At 38.0% G+C, this 18,279-nt stretch overlaps 1 protein-coding gene across 1 annotated transcript in view; it reads right to left on the bottom strand.

The window, feature by feature from the left end:
- Window positions 1-18,279, bottom strand: part of CCDC146 (coiled-coil domain containing 146) — a 57,911-nt gene that overhangs the window by 944 nt on the left and 38,688 nt on the right. Inside the window, exons 9-16 of the mRNA XM_063155570.1 lie at window positions 14,966-15,061; window positions 13,816-13,986; window positions 13,083-13,171; window positions 12,802-12,966; window positions 9,373-9,601; window positions 3,975-4,103; window positions 1,983-2,120; window positions 359-604 (exon numbers count right to left, since the gene is read on the bottom strand). Coding sequence (XP_063011640.1) covers window positions 359-604; window positions 1,983-2,120; window positions 3,975-4,103; window positions 9,373-9,601; window positions 12,802-12,966; window positions 13,083-13,171; window positions 13,816-13,986; window positions 14,966-15,061 — 1,263 coding nt within the window. The remainder of the gene's footprint in view (window positions 1-358; window positions 605-1,982; window positions 2,121-3,974; window positions 4,104-9,372; window positions 9,602-12,801; window positions 12,967-13,082; window positions 13,172-13,815; window positions 13,987-14,965; window positions 15,062-18,279) is intronic.

Here is an 18,279-nt window from a genome sequence, read left to right as displayed (position 1 = left end):
CTTGCTACTTCTGATCTGATGCTCATTGTATCTTGTATGCAGGAGACATTAAACTTACTTTTCCTGAGGCCCACACTCCACCTTTTGCAGCTTTACCTTGAAATCCTGTGAACAGCAGTATTCCACTGATGGCTGCCCTGCCCTTCAGCCACAGCATGGTCACACAAACTATTTTAATAACCAAAGGTGAGGCTTTTAGTATATGATCTCCTTAAGATTCAATGACCAGCTTCAAGTGGTGGTGCCAAACTAGAGTTAAAACTCCACAAACCCACTGTAGTGGGTTGTCAGTTGTTTCTTTCTGTACCATCATCTGCACTGGCTCCTGGAGCTCTTGCAATGTGTGACAAAAACTTACTTCAGCTCTGGCTTCAGCTTCTGCTTTTTGTATCTTCTCACTGTCTAGGATCTTCCACTCGTCCGTTTCTGCTTTGGGAGGGGAAAGGCCTTGGCTTATCATCCATGAAGCAGTCATCACAGATTGTTCCTTGTCTCTGATTTCCTGCTGGAGTCTAAGGGCAAATGCTTGCTTCATGGACAACTCTGCAAAAAGAGCCCTTATCTGCTGGGTTTTGCGATTTATGTCGCTCTGCAGTTCGTTGCTCTGGAATGCAAAACAGCTGCATTGTAGTTAGGGCTTCCCTTTAGGCACTCACTGGGACTGACACTTGGGTCAGCATTAGGCACTGGAAATAAGTCCACCTTGACAAGGTTTTAAATAGTAGTTCAGTTCTTGAAAATTACTTAATTTTTGTGAACACTTAGAACAAAATAAAATGGCTACTCAAGGAGTCACATTTGCTCCAGCACAAGAAAAGAAAAGCACATTTGTTTTTGCTTCTTGACCTTTTCAGCTGGACAGCAAAACTCCCCCAGCCCTCAAAGGCCTGGGATCCCAGTTCTTTTTGAGTTTATACACAATTGGCTTCATAATAAAGCTGGAATAAGCCCAATACCTATGAGATAATTGAATGACAATGCTGATGCAGGGGCTGTGGGTTGTGACATTGTCCTTGGAAGGGGGATCGAACAGAAAAGGAATGTGACAGAAATATTTGAGTTTCACTGCAGATGATTTAAAAAATAAACAAAAGGCTTTAATACTCTTTAAGTAATTGGAACTGGGACAGCCAGAGCACTTGCAAATGCAACTTTTGGCACACTGCCATTTTTACAGTAGCTTATTAGCCCACGGCCATCATTTCACAAACACAGTTAACAACCATGATATTTCTCTCTGTGTTTAAAATAAATGATAAAAAACTGTTTTAAGCTTTCATGTGTGCCAAACCTAACGTCTAAGACAAATTTCTACCCTGGCCTTATTTTACATTAATTATTTAGCTTTTTTTTTTTCCTGTCTTTTCCTCAGCTCTGCTCAATTTGCAGCTTTTTAATTAGGAATATGGGGGCTAGGAGCATTTTTGGTCTTTCCCAAACAATATTACTTGCAGTTAATAAAAGCAAATTGCTATAATTATATTTTAAAAACTGTATTGGAAATAATGGTTCCTGTATGGTTCCCCCTACCTAAACAATAAAAGAACTTTGAGCCAGATACCAAGTTCATCTTTTTGTATGTTGGAGTAGAATTTGCGTGTCCTTCCTTTATTTCTTTTTTTTTCCCCTTATTTCTTTTTAGCCTTTGACCTGTTTTTTGTGGAAAGGCTGTTAAGTGCATTGCAAAAGGAGGATCCTACAAAGCTTCTAAGCATCTACTTCAGAAAGAACTACTTCTGTATTTTAGTGAAAGGTACCATTTATGGTGCAATTTTGTTTTTAAAAGAGAGGACATTCGCCTGATAGTTTCAGTTTATCTGTATTACTGTTGCTGTTCCTGTCTGTAATTTCTGAAGGACTCACTTATGACTTGCCTCTCAACATTTCCAGCCACTTTTGTAATTTGCAAGTGAATCACCTCTTGCCCAGATAGTGTTTCATTCTGTGCAGGCTGGCAGGCAGAGCTGCCGTGCCCTTCTTACCCTCCTGGCGAACAGCAGCATGTCCTGCCTGCCGCTCTCCGCCACCGTGCGCATTCTGTCCGTCAGGTCAGAAATGTTCTCACAGAGGAAATCGATCTTCAGCAGCCTCTGCTCCTTCTGCACCAGCTCTGCCTCTATCTGCAGCAAGGAGGAGAACACAGTGTAAGGACAGGACAGGGGAAGGTGCAGCACAAAGTGTTCTGTGAATGCCCCCAGCTGCTGAAATAATACCGGTGAACAGTCGTAAATGAATACCTTCACTCTCAGATTTCTCAAAATTTACACCTTCTCTGCCAAGGCCCAAATTGCTTCAGTTGGTTGCTGTCAGTTGTACAATTCTTCCATATCAGGCCAGGCCCTTTTGGGGACAGGGGTTACACCACTGTTACTGCCTTGCTGTGCTTTTCTTGAAAGCAATGGGGCTTTTTTCTAGTCATAATTTTCTTCATCTTCCAGTTCCTTGAGTTACACCACAATGGAAGCTTTCAGGTCTTGCTTTAAATGCTTTTCCCCTCCTCATGCTAAAAAGGTATGGGCTGCATGAACAAATTATAACTACAATGACTTTAAATCCCATGGAGATTGAAGTAGACATTTAAACTTATCACAACTCCAAGAGAACCTTCTTCCTAATGTGTAGGCTGGTGGTAGCAGGCTCTGGCCTGCTCGGCTATGCAGAGCTCCCTCCTGTCAAGGAATATGGGGTAGCAAAGCAAAAAGCTCAGGTAATTCAAGCAGCTGTGTTCAGGGTCTCTCTTTACAAACTGGATTTCAAAAGAAGGACTCCGGGCTGTGCTCAGAGCTTGCTGCTACTGCCCTCACACCTTCAGAGCCCTTTGCAAATCCCCTCCAAATACTGAACACTGTGGGAAGAGTTTTGTGCTTCTATAACCGGGACAGACAAAACTGTGTAAGAAAATGCTGTTCTTTTACCTTCTTCCCTCACCCAGAGGGCTCTGAAGTGGCTTTCCATTGGACCTAATGCTTCCCTCTGGAGTCTCTTGGGGCAGTCACCAGCAGTGCTGCAGTCAGGTGTAGCTGCTGGGCTGGCCTGGCTGCTGCTTCCACCAGGCTCTCTTTGGTGGCTCCTTTTTCAGCAGGGAAGGAAAGCAGTGGGGCCCAGTCCTGCCAAGGGGCAGTGTTTGCTCCTGTGTCACATGTGCAGACTTTGTGACAAGGCTGGCAGCTCTGCCTCCTGCTCACAGCCCGTGGATAGTGGTGAAACAGCTCATGGCCGCTTAGCAAGGACTGACAACCCTGTTTGCTAGCAGTTTATTATTCTGCATTTCTCTCCCTCTGCTCCCTTTTCTGTGCCTTCCCCTGGTGAGGTGGGGCTGCTCTGAGGTGCCAGTGATGTGAAGGGAGTCAGCAGAGGATGCTGCAGAGCCAGGGGTACCTCAGAGAGCTCCCCCTCCCCAGCCTGTCCTTGTCACAGACACATTTTATGAAAAGTCCTTTCCTTAGGATTTTTCCTCCTGAGAAGCTGAGAGGCCTCAGGAACAAAATGCAAACAATGATTATCTGCTGCTGTGGAATGCAACAGGTGCATCTGTGATTGGGCCATGTGGTTGTTTCTAATAATGGCCAATCACACTCAGCTGACTTGGACTCTCTGTCCAAGACAGAAGCTTTTCTTATCGTTCCATTCTTTCTCCATTCTTAGCTGGCCTTCTGATGAGATCCTTTCTTCTATTCTTTAGTATAGTTTTAATATATATCATAAAATAATAAATCAAGGCTTCAGAAACATGGAGTCAACATTCTCATCTCTTCCCTCATCCTAAGACCCCTGTGAACACCATCACATGTCCTGGAAGAAGTCAAATGTCCCAAGTTCAGTTGACCTGGAAAGCAGATGCTGGGCTGGAGTTCACAATGGCCAATCATAATTGTTTTGATTCCTCTTACAGTAAGTTTATTTTAAAAATAAAAGACACTATTTGCAATTTCTAAAAGAGGTCAAGCACAGCAGGATATGAGAAGTGACATTACCTTGTCAATCCTTTTTAGCAGCTCAGGTGGAGATGGGTCCTTCCCTCCCATTTCTTGCTTTCTGCTCTCGTTTGTGGCATCACCATAGTTTTCCTCCAGCTTTTTAATCTTGTCCCTGCATTGGGAATACTACCAGACAAAGAGCCTCAACAGTTATTTATTCCCACCAAACTCATCCCCAGACCTTGGTCTGGAGACTTCAAAAGAGAAGGATTCCTTTTACTGGGAAGGAGGGCAGGTAACATAAAATTATGAGCCATTTAAAAATTTTCTTTTAAAAGAGAACTACAGTGTGACAGTTGCAGGACAGAGGAAACCCTGCTGTTTGACAGAAATTGAGTTCTGCCTGTTTCTTGGTGCTCAGGCTACTTTTTGTTTTTTATCCTCAGGAATACAATAGAAAGCCCTGCTTCCCTGCTGGCCAGTACTGAGGGTCTCATCCCTACAGACATCCAAGTTTTCTACACTAACATTCCCAGGCACGTGTCCTGAAGTGACTCAGTGGTGACACTGAGCAGTGAGGTACCCTTGGGGCTCACACAGGCAGGTGTGCCCTGACCTTTCCCATGTGAGCCCTTCCCATGGAATAATGCTTCCCAGAATATGCTACTGGTTCATCCAGGCTCAGCCTAAATACTCACTGAACCAGTGACTGGGGCTGCTTTCTCATCTTTGGACTTGCAAAACTGACAGTGGTGGGGCTCTGATGTGCACCTGGCTGGCTGTCAGTGAGGTGTTAGCACTGCCACAGCTACCCAAGTGTAAATGTCAACCATCCACTGCAGGTGATGAGTGATTAAGGAAATAAGTGGTCCCAGGCTCTCAAAGTTATGAACAGTCACCAAAATATGAAGTAAATGTTTAGATGTTGCCAGGATGAGGTTTGTCACTGGAAGTTAACAAGTCATATTTAACTAGAAAATAGAAAACTGACAGATATTCTCAGGTGGCAGTGGAACATTACCAGAACACTTAAATACCTATTTTCCTAGTAAAACAAGCACCACACAACTCACTCCTGTACATTTTGTCTAAAAGCAGCTAAAGTAAAAACCTTAGATGAGTGTAATGAACAATTTCCTCAGCAAACCATGATTCTGAATATAGCTAGGTACTGAAAGTTACATTTTGCTAACAAATAGCTAAAACTCAAGCCCAAAAATACACAGAATGGAAGAATGTAAAAGCAGGGCCAGCACAAACAGCAGGATGCAGCTATGCTTCCAGTGATCTTTTCTATCTGGGGCCAAATTTCTCAACCACTAACTCAGGGGAAAATGCCTTGTTGGAGGCAGTGGTATCTTAATGAGATTAGGGGCAGCTCACCAAAGAAAATTGTGCAGGACTGAATAGTTAATTTAGAGAAGGACTAAGCAGCAAAACCACAGTCCAAAGGTCATAAAAAAGTTTCATGTTAAATGTAAACACTAGCCTCACTTTTAAATGCAATATGAATTGGAAGCAAGCCAATCCAAAAGCATCAAAGTGCGTTTAGAGATAACCTTGCTATTCTGTGTCTGCTTAAGTAGCATGACTACAGGCATCTTTCTTTATTTTTTTACTAATTTGTAGTGTTTTCCTAGGAAAAGACTATCTGAGTCATAGCAGATTCTAAGTCTTAAAATTTTAAAAAAATCCTTTCTCTCTTTCTTAGAGTGGGTTTGATACAAAAGACAGGAAAAGACTATAAGAGAGGCTTTTCTGCATTGGATTGTAATCAGTCAGGATGAATTGTTGAAGGAGGGAACACATGTCTAGATAAAGCAACTGGTCTGAAAAAATGGACATCAGGTTTTTATTTTGGAATCTCAGAGAAGGTAGGTGAGGTATTTACCGCACTAAAAAAGGGAAAATACAAGACCTGTTTTAAAAAATGGAGGGGTGCAAATGGAGCTTTGGAACCATGATAACTTCTCTTTCTGAAGAATAAATCTGGAACACATAATTAAGTTTTCTTTGTAGGCATCAAGAAGATAAAAATGACAGGGATAACAGCCACCACAGTGTGTTGAGTCATGCCAGATCAGTGTCTACTATGATAATTCCACAGGTCTATGGATGACAAATAGTAGGTGTAATACATTTTGATCTTTATATAGCTTCAACATTTCATATGATATTCTCATAAACAAGCCACATAAATGGGTTCTTGATTAAAACACACAGTAAATACCTCATCAGTAGAATGAGGTGAAGCTCAGAGAGACTGCAAGTATATTTTGTAAAATATTCAAATGCAAAATTACCTTTCTCTGAAAAAAAGGTCTGAACCAAAAAGATAATAGTAAATAAAAAAGTTAGTAGTTACATGTAGGCAGGAAAAATTGCCTGTACAAGCACAGAATCAAATCAACTGTTTGGATGCCTTTTCTCTAAAAAAGGGTCTGGTTGTTACACACATTAACATGATGATGAATCACCATGTCATGTGTCAGGAAAGGTGCCACCATAGCTGGATGCATAAGCAGGAAGGAAACCTGCAAGATGCCCGAACGAATCCTTTCACTATCAGCCACAGGGACCAGGCACTGCCCTTCAAGACAAATAAAGATTATATTGCCAAGATATAAAAGAAATGCAGAATAAGAATGATCTAAGAAAAATCTGTAAGAGCTGACTGAAAGAAACAAGGTTGTGTATTCCAGCAAAAGGATGGGAGAGGAACATGATTAACATCCTTCCACTAAAATGAAGTGTTACAGAAAGGAAAAGAATGGTCCATTTGTAATGTCCCTGGAGGACAGAATACAAACCAATATTCTTACACCACAGCAAGAAAGATACAGGCTAAAGCTCAAGAAAATTTTTCCACTGTTAAGGAAAGGCTGGGATAGCTTACTTGGGAAAACCTGTTTCTCAGTGAAGCCACAGCTTAGCCCTCTCAGGCAATCCAATGCTGCTCTGGGAGCTAATTGCTTAGATAAATTCTTTATCTCTCTACTAGTCCCTTTATTCTATGATCTGGTGATATAGTCTGAAGATTTTCATGTATTAAAACCTGGACAAATTTTGTTGCCAAATGCCTCAAATAAACTGACAATCCTTGTATATTGCTTGAGCTCCAAGGCATGAAAGTCCCATCTACAGCACCATGACAGCTCAGCAGGTCTGCGTGTTGGACTAATTAATGATTAATGCTAAGTATTTCTCATTGATGCATGAAGGCAGATTAGTTTTTATGGGTCACTTCAGTCAGCAGGAGCAGTCCCTTGATGTGCAGTCCCAATTAAAAGTTACATAGTTTTATGCCCGGAGAAAACCACCTTACAGTCTCGCCAGGTACTTTTTGTATAAAGAAGTGTCTGTAAATATTTCTATTTTTAAATCTTTACCTAGATGTTAACAAGCCTACCTAGTCCATGTTACTTGCACTTGCTTAGAAGAGGTCTGGTCTTGCTTCAGATGATGGTATTTTTTAGCTTAGCTATTCACCAATGTCTTGTGGAAATAGGAAGCTTCTGATGAAAAGCATGCAAGTGGAACATGCATCATTTTGATGATTAAGCAGCTCATGTGGAATGTAGGAGACCCAGGTGGAGTGTTTGTTCTTGCTGAACTGGCACACAGCCCTGATCTGGGCTTTTCCCTTTCCCAATGGGCACTACAGCTGCTGAGATTATGGGTCAGTTTTTGCAGTCTGTAAATATTTCTGATTTAATTTTTTTTCATTGATAATAATGAAAATACCTAGTCCACGTTACTAGCACTTGCTCCAAAGGGGTCTGGAATTGCTGAAGACAGAAGGAGGCAGGAAGGGCAGGAAAAGGGGAGGACAGAAGAGGCACAGGTACAGGATTCAGCCTGCCCAGCCCAGACAGTCTGAGACCGTGGTAACTGAACAGCAGCTGAGTCAGATTTCAACATGGGGTCAAATCTGTAACCAGTGCAAGAACCAGCAGTGTGCATTTGGCAACCAACACCAAAATTCAGATTTGGGCTCATGGTTTTTGTTTACATCATGCAGATAAAGGCAAACAATTTGAAACTACTTCTCATTGGACTTAATTCTATTGGCAGTGTGAGTAAGAGCATTAATGATGAATGGTGGAGCATAAGGAGATGAACTAGTTAAGAGCCAGTCTGAGCCATGTAATATTCAGTAATCACAGTATCTAGTTAAATTTTAAAGGTTGATAAAGGATTATTTGCCATACTTCACTGGAAAAGTCCTCACTTGGGAACACTTATTAGGACTACTGCAGGCATAGTATCACACCACTCTATATTTTCCCACTTTTAAATTTTATGGCAACATTGCAAAAAGATTTTAAGCACCTCCAACAATAGCATTAAAATCCCTTTAACAGTGATTTTAGGTTTCACATGAACTATCATCATAAAGGAGAAAGTTGCAGGAATGCAGAACAGAAAAAGCAAAGTTTCATGATTGATTCTGTCAGTTCAAAAAAACATCTGCATTTTGCTACTACTGTATTTGACTCAGTGAATCTCAGTTTCATTTTAAATCTTACCTGAAAACTTTGGGGTCTTTTTAGTTTTTTTTTTCATTTAGTCTTCTTTTTTTTTAATACTGCCTCGGTTCATATTTTAAGTCTGTGATGGCCCTGCAAAGGTCTTTGGGGCATGATTTGCATGAGGTATTAAAACACGTACTATGCTTTGTTCTTGTAGCAGAGCATACAATTTCTTCAAAAGGCCAGAAGTAAGAGAATAGTGCAAGCACTATTGAACAGTGAGCCACAGCTCCCACTGATGTGGGTTTGAAAGGCAATGGAACAGCCCAATTCATGATTTTGTGCAGGCATTAACAGAGTATGTATGGGAAAAATTACCATCTGGAGATAAGGTCAAAAGTAAATGAGCCATTTCAGAAAGCCAGGAAAGAATGTCCCAAGCACTGCAGTTTGTTAGCTGTTTAATGCTATTTTGTTACTAGGACTAAAACTTACACTGTTTTTGTGCAAAAGAAAATATATGTGGATTATATCATTGTAGGCAGCAGAGTTTCCAGAGTAGGCTCAGGTCAAGTGTGAATTGAGTTATTATTTTAGAAATTTGATGTCCAAGTGTATCTCCCACCCCTCCACCTACTCCATCAATACAGTTTTAACAAATTTTACAGTCTCATTTTTCCTCCATGACTCCAATTCTCCAGCTTAGTCATAATGACATTTCAGGCTATGGGGTGGGTTAGCTGGAATTCCATACCCAGGAAACATTTGGCACATGTGAAACAAAGACCATGAGCCTACTACACATAAGCATAAAAACTCACATATGTGAAGTTAAAAACATGTATCAGAGCTTTGCTAGACAGGTGTATTACTAAACTTGCTGCTTTAATTAATCTTGTACATCCACATATTTTTTTCCAATGAAATCACCTTAAATTTTAAAATACAAAACAATGGTAAAAAAAGTTTCCTTTAACACCAACCTGTGTCCGAACTTTCACCAGTTGTGCATCCAGGGCATTCTTCACTGAGAGCTCTTTAAAATACAATTTAACCTCTCTTTTTTTCTCAACTAACTTCAGCTTCAGAAAACTGATCTTTTCATCCATAACTTGCATCTTAGTTTCTCCATTCCTACGCAACACCTCTTGCCTGTTTATTTTCTCATACAAAACGCCCACTTCTTCTTCTCGTTCTCTGAGCAAAAGACCACTGAAATAAAGCCAAAATTTAAAGATAATTTTTTAGAAAAATGAGTCATATTCAGTATATTCCATTCAAGAACATTAAAAAGTTATCTTAAAAGATAGTAATAATCTGTGACAATGTATGAAGCTTTCTCAATTATCATTTTAATCTAATGACAGCATTTTAAATAAGTAACAAAATAATTGCAATGTGAAAATCAGAAAACAAACTCTTGGAAAGGCGACTCTTGTCTCTCACATAATTTTTAAGGTCTTCCGGCTTCCCACAGCATTTAAAACTGGATTAAGATCAGAGAGATCTAGATAATCTGCATTTTTGCAGATGCCATAGCTGTGCACAATGCACAAACCAAGCAGGTGGCTACAAGTGCTCAAGGCATTCAGTAGCCAAGACACCATATTTTTTGAATATAAGTTCTGAAGCATGACCATGATCACCACTGGAGAAATATCTACATAATGCAAAGCAGCACTGGCAGTGCAGTGAGGGGGCTGCTCAGCCAAACCTTGCAGTGCCACAGACCTTTAGCAATCCTCATGAGGAGTGCTCATAGGCTAAAAAGTATTGTTGCTTCATGAATGTCAAAATTAAGCACTACCTTAGATCAAATTTACAAATGTACCTCTCATTTCGTTGCTCAATAACCCTTTCATAATTTTTGTGTAGCTGTGAAATTTCCTTTTCCACGTGTGTGGCTGCAGCAGTAAGGCTGTCAACATGCAAATACTTTTCCTTTTCTTTATTCTCTAGCATCTCTTGTTCAACTTTCACATAATCATTTTTGATGAACTCTTTCATTCTCTCATTCTTTTTAATCTTCATATAGTCCTCCTGCAATTTTCTTTAATGTAACAGAAATGTGGGAATATTTTTAGTTCTTTCAATTTGAAACCAATTTCAGCAATTAAAAGCAGAGCTTAAATGTATTTCTCAAGCCCAAAGGGCTCCTCTATGTCTCTGCTTCACAGAAGCTTTACAAGAAGAAGAAAGACATTCTGAGAGCAGGTTGTTTTGCAAGTTCTTTCCAGCCTGAAAAGAACTGGATTCTGGCACAAGAAAAATGCTATAGAGGGAGCATTGCACTTATGAATGCTTTTACATTTGCACTTACAGCTCTTTTATTCTGTACTAGGTAGCCCAAGTAGCCATAAATAATAAAGTTTAAGAGCATATACATGAACTATGATGAAAAGCCTTAATGTGTCGAAATCCTGCCACTCTATTTAAAAAACAATATTTAAATTATTTTTTGGTTGCAACTCAAAGTTTTTCAAAGCTACTGTTTATAAAACAGTGTGTCACAACATTAACACAGGAAAGAAAATTATTAGATTGCCCATTATTATTTCATCTGCCCATTTGACAGATGAAAAAAACAAACCAAAACATAGTGGGAGGTTAGTGACCAGATCACACAAAAATAAAGAACAGATATTATTTCCAGCATCCTTTTTGATCACTGGATGATGGCTTCTAATTTAAAAAACAGATTCTTGTCACCAAATGGAGTATTTACTATCTCACAGAACAGAATTTAGAGTTATTGCATTTGATCTGTGGTATCACTTCTGGATCAAGACACAGCTTTATCTATCTACACCAGGAAGATACTCATGTCAACATACAAAAGAGGTAGTGAAAGGAGAAGCAAAGTCTCCTGTTAAAATACAGACGTGCAGATGAAATATCCTTCCCTCATGGGCTCCATCATTAAATTGCTGATTTGCTGTATACAGGGCAGGGAGCTGCTTTCTTTCATTTCCCCCACATGTATAACACTTTGAGTACCACAGGGTATTACTGAATTTAATTAAACATCTGTTAAGTCAAGTTTCAGACTGAAAGTATAACAGAATTGCAGAAATGCAATGTGTTTTAAATATTTTCTGAAAATTTCTCGCCTTACTTGGACTGATACTCTGTCCTACAAATAGCATAGGTTGCAGTGAAGTCAGTGGTACTGATACTAAATTCTGTTACTGGGATTTAAAATATTTTTCATAGGCAAAAGAGTTACTGAAAATTCAATATCTCTGACTAGTTTTAAATCTAGTTTTGCAGAGCCCAAAATATCTGTTGGATCTGTACCGAGTAGGGACACAATTATAATATTTATATACTTCTGATATCTATACAAAATTTATGTCTTCTTAGCCTTTTTCCCCCTTCTTTCGTCAGAGAAGGCCTCAAAATTTTTACAACAAAATGTCAGCTTGTACATCTTGACAAAATTGCTTCAATCACTGAAGTTCTACCTCTTTTTTAGCTATCTCTAGCATGACTTTGAAACCAAACTACTAGGAGATTCACAAAAATATCTAGTGTGTTGTTTTTCTGATTTAACAATTTCTTGGCACCAAATAATGAAGTTTTTGGAAAATTATGTTATTTTTAACTGAAAATTATGTTATTTTTAACTCAGTTTTGGTTTTCCTCTTTTGCTTACCAAGTTGGCTATTCACTGTCTCCCTACTTGCCCAAGGACAGAATTCCAAGACATTGTAATTCTGTCAATATTGCAGAATTTCATCACTAGGATCACAAAAATATGGCAAAAAGATAACCTCACTAAATAATGGTATAGGAAAAAAGAGAGTCACAGCTATTCTGCCTCATTATCTTTGCTGTGAATGTAACCTTTCATTCTGTCTAAGTTTGTTTGGAAATTGAAACCACACTTTATCTGAAATAAATGTTATGTAATAAACTTCAGTGTGAGTTTGAACCAAAATCCCCAATTTGATCTAATTTTATAATTAGACAGCCATTTTCCTAGCTAGTGACTCATTTAATAGTCCCATGCACCACTTCATTAGGGAATCATCTGTGTCAGACCTCTATTTCTCTGAGGACAGCAGATATGAGTGCAATGGTGGTGCTCACATTGAACGAAACAGCACGATAATGCAAAACCTGAGAGCCAAAAACTCTGATGAGAAATGACAGAGTAGCCAGACAAACTTCAAAACTACTTTCTGACAAGCATTGATGCCCAAGCTAGTTGTGCAGTGTTAGTGGGATAAGAAATTGGAAGAGATTATGGAGGGGTATTTCTAAATGCCTTTGTTTTAATCAGATTTTAAAAGTCAGGATAATAACTACCAAAGATATGGGCATAATTAAAGATGGAATAGATTCCCTCCTAAGATTTTTTTCTAGTCTTAAATTTTATAATTGTGAACTACAGTGTACTTCAAACTCACCTTTCTCTGGTCATAACAGCATGCCTTAAATTTTCTATATTATTTTCTAGCAATTTTACCCGGTGTTCACCTTCTTTTGCTTTCCACTGAGCAATACGCATCAAATCTATAGATTTGTCCTTTTCAATTTGCATAAGTTCACACATTTTAACAACTCCTTGGATTCTGAAGAAATGAGATATGTGAAAGAAATAATTATTAGCATTTTATGCCGGCATTCCTTGGATAAAATTTGCTTTTGAAGACTTATTTGAAATAACATATTGTCATTATTTTCTTACTCTTTTTCGTTTTCTTTTTTCATCTTCTTGCAGATGGTTAGTTCACTATCCAATCTTTTTAGTTCTTTAACAAGACTTTGGAGTTGAATCTGAAATTTAAATAAAATTTAGTAAGCACTTTAGATATACTAAAGAAATGTCTTCAGTGAAATTACAACTCTTAGATGAGAAAAAGACAGTGAGAAGACATTATTATAAGAACTTTTTCTTATTACAATGGAATGTTTTTATTACAACAACATAAAATAGCACAGTTTTTCCATTTATATTAAGCTTACAATTACTATTAGTTATGTAGATACTTTGATGCTGCATCTTAAATGCTTGGTTCCCTCTATCTGGAGTTCCACTCTTTCTACTGATCAGCCAAGTCCATCACTATATAATTATTTAGCAAATGAAACACTGAAATTGTATCTTTACAAATAAAATTTCTTTCTTACTCAATTCTGACTTTTAAGCAGTCACTGATGTTTGAGCAGAATTGCATTCTGTTAAGTTTCTGGATCTTTTGATTCCAGTTGTGTTCAGTCCTCAATAGCCTGGACCATCAATCCTAAATTGAGAGGCCTTTTCTCCCTTCCCACGGGTACTGAGAGGGTTTTCTTGAGAGCTTTTTTTTGAGAGTGTTGAGAGTTTCCAGTGTTCTGGTGGAACTCCCCTCACTAGTAATTTAATTTCTCCCTACGCCAGCTGGTATTTTGAACAATCTTCCAAATATATAATTTTTTACCTTGGCTTTCTGAACATCCCTGCTTTTCAGTTGCTTCTCATCAGCTTTGAGCAGAGTCAGACGTGTCAGTGTGGCTAACTCATTTCTGCATTTTTCCTGCTCTTTGAACAGTGAGCGTTCTGCAGCAATGCATTCTTCTAACACACGGGCATCTGTTTCTGATATCATTTCCTAGAGAAGATTAAATTTAAATCCCAATGCAACAATGTATCTGTGTTGGCAAACCCAAAGCTGGAAATACTTTGGGTTTATCTGCAATGTAAACAAATACACGGACTACACAGATTTAAAACCATAATTAATTATTGCTTTAAAACACCATCCACAATCCCTATAATAACATTTCAGAATATATTATCATCTAGGAGCATTTCTGTTCCTCAGTGTGACATCTCTCAGCTCTTGTCCATTGGACAGAATGGATATTTTGTATAATCTTTAAGGAAGTTCAGTGCCATGTCTTCAGGAGGAGGTGATGGAAGCTCTCCAAGCTCCACTGACTGCATGCCTGTCCATGGCACACAAGGTTCATATCCCAAAGAATGCCAGGCAGGTACTGGAAGGCACATGTATCCAAATACAAGCAGATCCCCACTTGATAATGTTAATGAATTCAAACAAAACACAGAAAGAAAATGGATATAAAGGTAAGAAGACAAGGAGGTATGTCTGAAATAGATTGCTTCTTATGAGGTCATTTTTGTAGTGGCAGGTACTGATGCTCTTATAACACAGGTATCTGCATTGCCACACTCTGTATGGCTGTGCTGCATCCACAAATGACAGAACTGTGAAGATGAAAAATCTTAATGTACAAATGCTGAATTTTTATTGTTGCAACAAGACACGGTTTCATATCCAAAGGAAATGTATAACAATATATTTCTAACTGCAGTGTCACCAACAACATTTAGAAAGACTTAAACTAGAAAGATTTTCTTTCTGCCTTCTATTATATGACCAGTAACACCACAAATGTTTTTAAAAATGAAAGAAAACTGGTCTTTAAAACTGAAGAAACACTATTGCATTTTCTCACCAGAAAGCTGCAGCTAAAAACTCAATTTCTTTTCTTCAAACAGTCCCTTTATTCTCATGATAGAAAACCTACTGTCAAAATGAAAAAATGTGAGAAAGCAGAATTCAGCACCTGTTCAGCTAAATCTCTCTTGATCGTTTCAATCTCGTCCTGCAGTTCTTGTCGTCTTTCTAATAACGCTGCATTGTACTTTGAGTTACTTTCTGCCTACAAAAATAAACCAAGCACATAGTGATGCAAATAAAAAGGAGGAAAATTTAAACTGCTGATACTGTGTTAGAAGTAGCTAAACAAATTAAGAAATTAATTTTCTCCCTTCTTATAATTGCTAGTACAAGAATACTTAATTGAGTAGAGTTCCTCAGCAACTTACTGAAGTTTCTCAAATTTTTCATTCAAGAACTATGAACACTCAACTTCATGGAAATTTAGAAGGTTTATGGTTTTCAGCAATTAAATTGTCATTAAAAAAAATAAACACAGAGATAATATATAAAAATATAACCTAAATTAACAGAGGATTTTCAGAGTGAAATTCTGAGCTTACTAAAGGGAATAAAGAGTTCCCTTCTACATAAAATGGATATCACATTTTTTTCTTTTTATCACTACAGTAGGATTTTCATTAGACCCTAGAAAGTCAAATCTAATAACACAAACATTGATATATTATTTTTTCATGTACATTATGGTAAAATTCTAATCTATTCAATCAGATTTTAACACTAAGTATGTGAAGGAATACAGTAAAACACTACCTCTGATTAAAATATATCTGATCAATCTCACTACAACTACTTACATGATATAACTTGTAAGACAAAAAGCTGTACTAGCCTCACTGTAATTAACTTCACTTAAAAATTCTTTATGGTTATAAGAAAGCAAGAAAAAAATGCATCAGGCTAACTATGATGGAATATAGTGATGCCTCTGTGTAATTGATGGGGACAAACAATTTAGCAGGAACTGCTCATAGGAAAAGGAATAGTAATTTTAAAATAAAAGAGGGAGGATTAGATATTAGGACAAATTTTGTTCAACAAGGGTAATGAAAGACTGGCCCAGCTTTCCCAGAGAGGTGGTTGATGCCTCATCTCTGGAAACATTCAAAGCCAGGCTGGACTGAGGTCTGGCCAATCTGATCTAGATGAAGGTGTCCCTGCCTGCTGCAGGGGTTTGGACCAAATAACCTTTAAAGGTCCATTCCAACCCAAATGATTTTAATTTCAAATCTGTAATTCATATGGATGGGAAAAAATTGCATTTAACAACACACCTGGAAGATATCCAAAGATAATACACACAATCCTGTGATATCTTGCTCAGATCACAACCAGATGTTAGAGTTCACTATAAATAATACTGATAGGGAGATATTTTGCACTTGTTATTTTCCCTTCTGTGATAGTATTGTAAAATTAAATTCTGTTCACTTGCATTATGGCAAAGGGAAACAAGAGGCGCAGTACAGGTCAAATTGTGGAGTTACTTTAGTTTCAGCTGCAGCTCTGAGATTTAATTTGACTTAAGTTTACTAAAATGTCATTTAAGCCTGTCCTTAGAAAGCGACTTTTGGTCTTGTGTAGGGATCAAAAATAACTTTTCTGTGAAGCATATATTAATTACCACTTCTGCTGCGTAAAAATAAAAAGCTCATCTAAACATCTTCAATCTGTTCAGGTTCACATAGGACAGGGCTAAACGTAGGCACCTTTGGAGGAGCAGCAGCTCTGCCCCAGGCTGGAGGCAGCAGCACCAGCAGTTCTCTTTCACACTAGCAATTTTCAATTGCTAAACAATTCTGGTGTTTAGCAATAGCTGACCTTTCACAACGAACGTACTAACGAGAAAAACACATTTGAAGGAAGTGCTCCTGTAATTTCCTTATTCTACAAACCAGTCATTCTACACTTAGCATATGATTCAAAAGAAGAAATTTAGGGAACCACACTGATGTACTGCTGCTTCTGCAATCACATATTTATTCCAGCAATTCATTCTTGTGATTTTTTTCACTTTGAAACACAATGAATAAATGTAAATCTGGGGGTTTAAGTAGTTAAAGAAATTTTATCTACTTAAAATACTGGTTTTAAATTTTTGCTAGGTGTGCTCCCAAGTCTTACAAATTAAAATTGTCCCAATATAGCAAAAAACAAGCAGAATCAAGTTGGCCACTTGACTCTTCCTTACTGCAGTACTGTATTTCAATGCAGAGGAGCAGTGATTTCACAATTGCTCTTCTAACAGAGCAATCAAAAGGAATCAAAGAAAATATGGAACATGGGAGGATGGGCTAAAACAACTCTATTGCTGTGGCTATTTGCATTAGAGTAGCATCCTGCAGCTTCTGGTGTAAAATACTGATCGGAATTCCATTTCTGTCTCATGGCATTCCTTTTCCCTTGCTCCTCATGATGATGGTTTTTGTAACACACATACAAGGTCTTGCCCTTCCACAGGGTGAAGGAATTGGGCAGGGATGGGTTTGGATCTCACCCCAGGCTGTGAACTCTAACCACAGCTGCTGGTGAGTTATGGCATTTGATTTTAGCATTACATGTTTTTAAACAATTGTGGCTCTCCATCCAGGAACATTTCCTCAATGGGAACACATGCAAAAATACCAACTCCCAGATTCTCTTAGCTGATACTGAACAGAAACTCTTTAAGCATTAAGATCAAAGTCTGGAATATGAGTCAGCCCTTTAATCATTATTCAAGGAAATTCAATCCAAAACTTTGTTGTATTGAAACTTTGTTTTTCTAGAGCTTTCCTCCCTTCTCCCAGGTGAGCTTACATTACTAGGCAATACACAAGTGAATTCAGGAGGAATTTCAAGGGAGACAAAAAAATATTGTTCAATAATATTAAATATTACCAAGTAATAATTGGAGTTGTTTAAATAGCAAAGCTTAGTATATATGATATTTGATATGTATAGCTATTTTTTAAACTTTACAGTTATGTAAGACTCTTTTCTGCCCTGAATTGCTAAGAAGGACCAAGAAAAATTTGAAGGACAGTGTCAAGGTAGGAAACATCAAGTGCTGTGAAAAAACATTCACCTGACTAAACAAGATTAATTTTTTATAACTCAGAATTTAGACTGAGCAAGGAGCAAGTATAGGAGAAAATATATATAGGAAAGAGAGAATGGAAGAACCAGTGATGAGAAAAAGAAAATATAAAACCAGTAATTTTTTAAGAAATAATTGGAAGCGGAAAAGAAAGAAAATGCTTTGAATACACAAGAAGAATAGCACTTCCCTTTATCATTGTCAAAAGACAGTAAAACAGAAAAGAGTAATGCATTATTGAAAGAGGAATGCGTGAAATACTAAAGCAAGGAGGAAATGAGGAAGATGAAATAATGGTTTCCTCCCTTTTCCCTTGTAGGACTGTCAAGAGATTTCATAGA

The sequence above is a fragment of the Melospiza melodia genome, chromosome 4 (assembly GCF_035770615.1).
Source record: "Melospiza melodia melodia isolate bMelMel2 chromosome 4, bMelMel2.pri, whole genome shotgun sequence".
In the NCBI taxonomy this organism is placed as follows: Eukaryota; Metazoa; Chordata; class Aves; order Passeriformes; family Passerellidae; genus Melospiza; species Melospiza melodia.
Note: the sequence above shows the minus strand (reverse complement) of the source record. Positions and strands in the feature narration are given on the sequence as shown.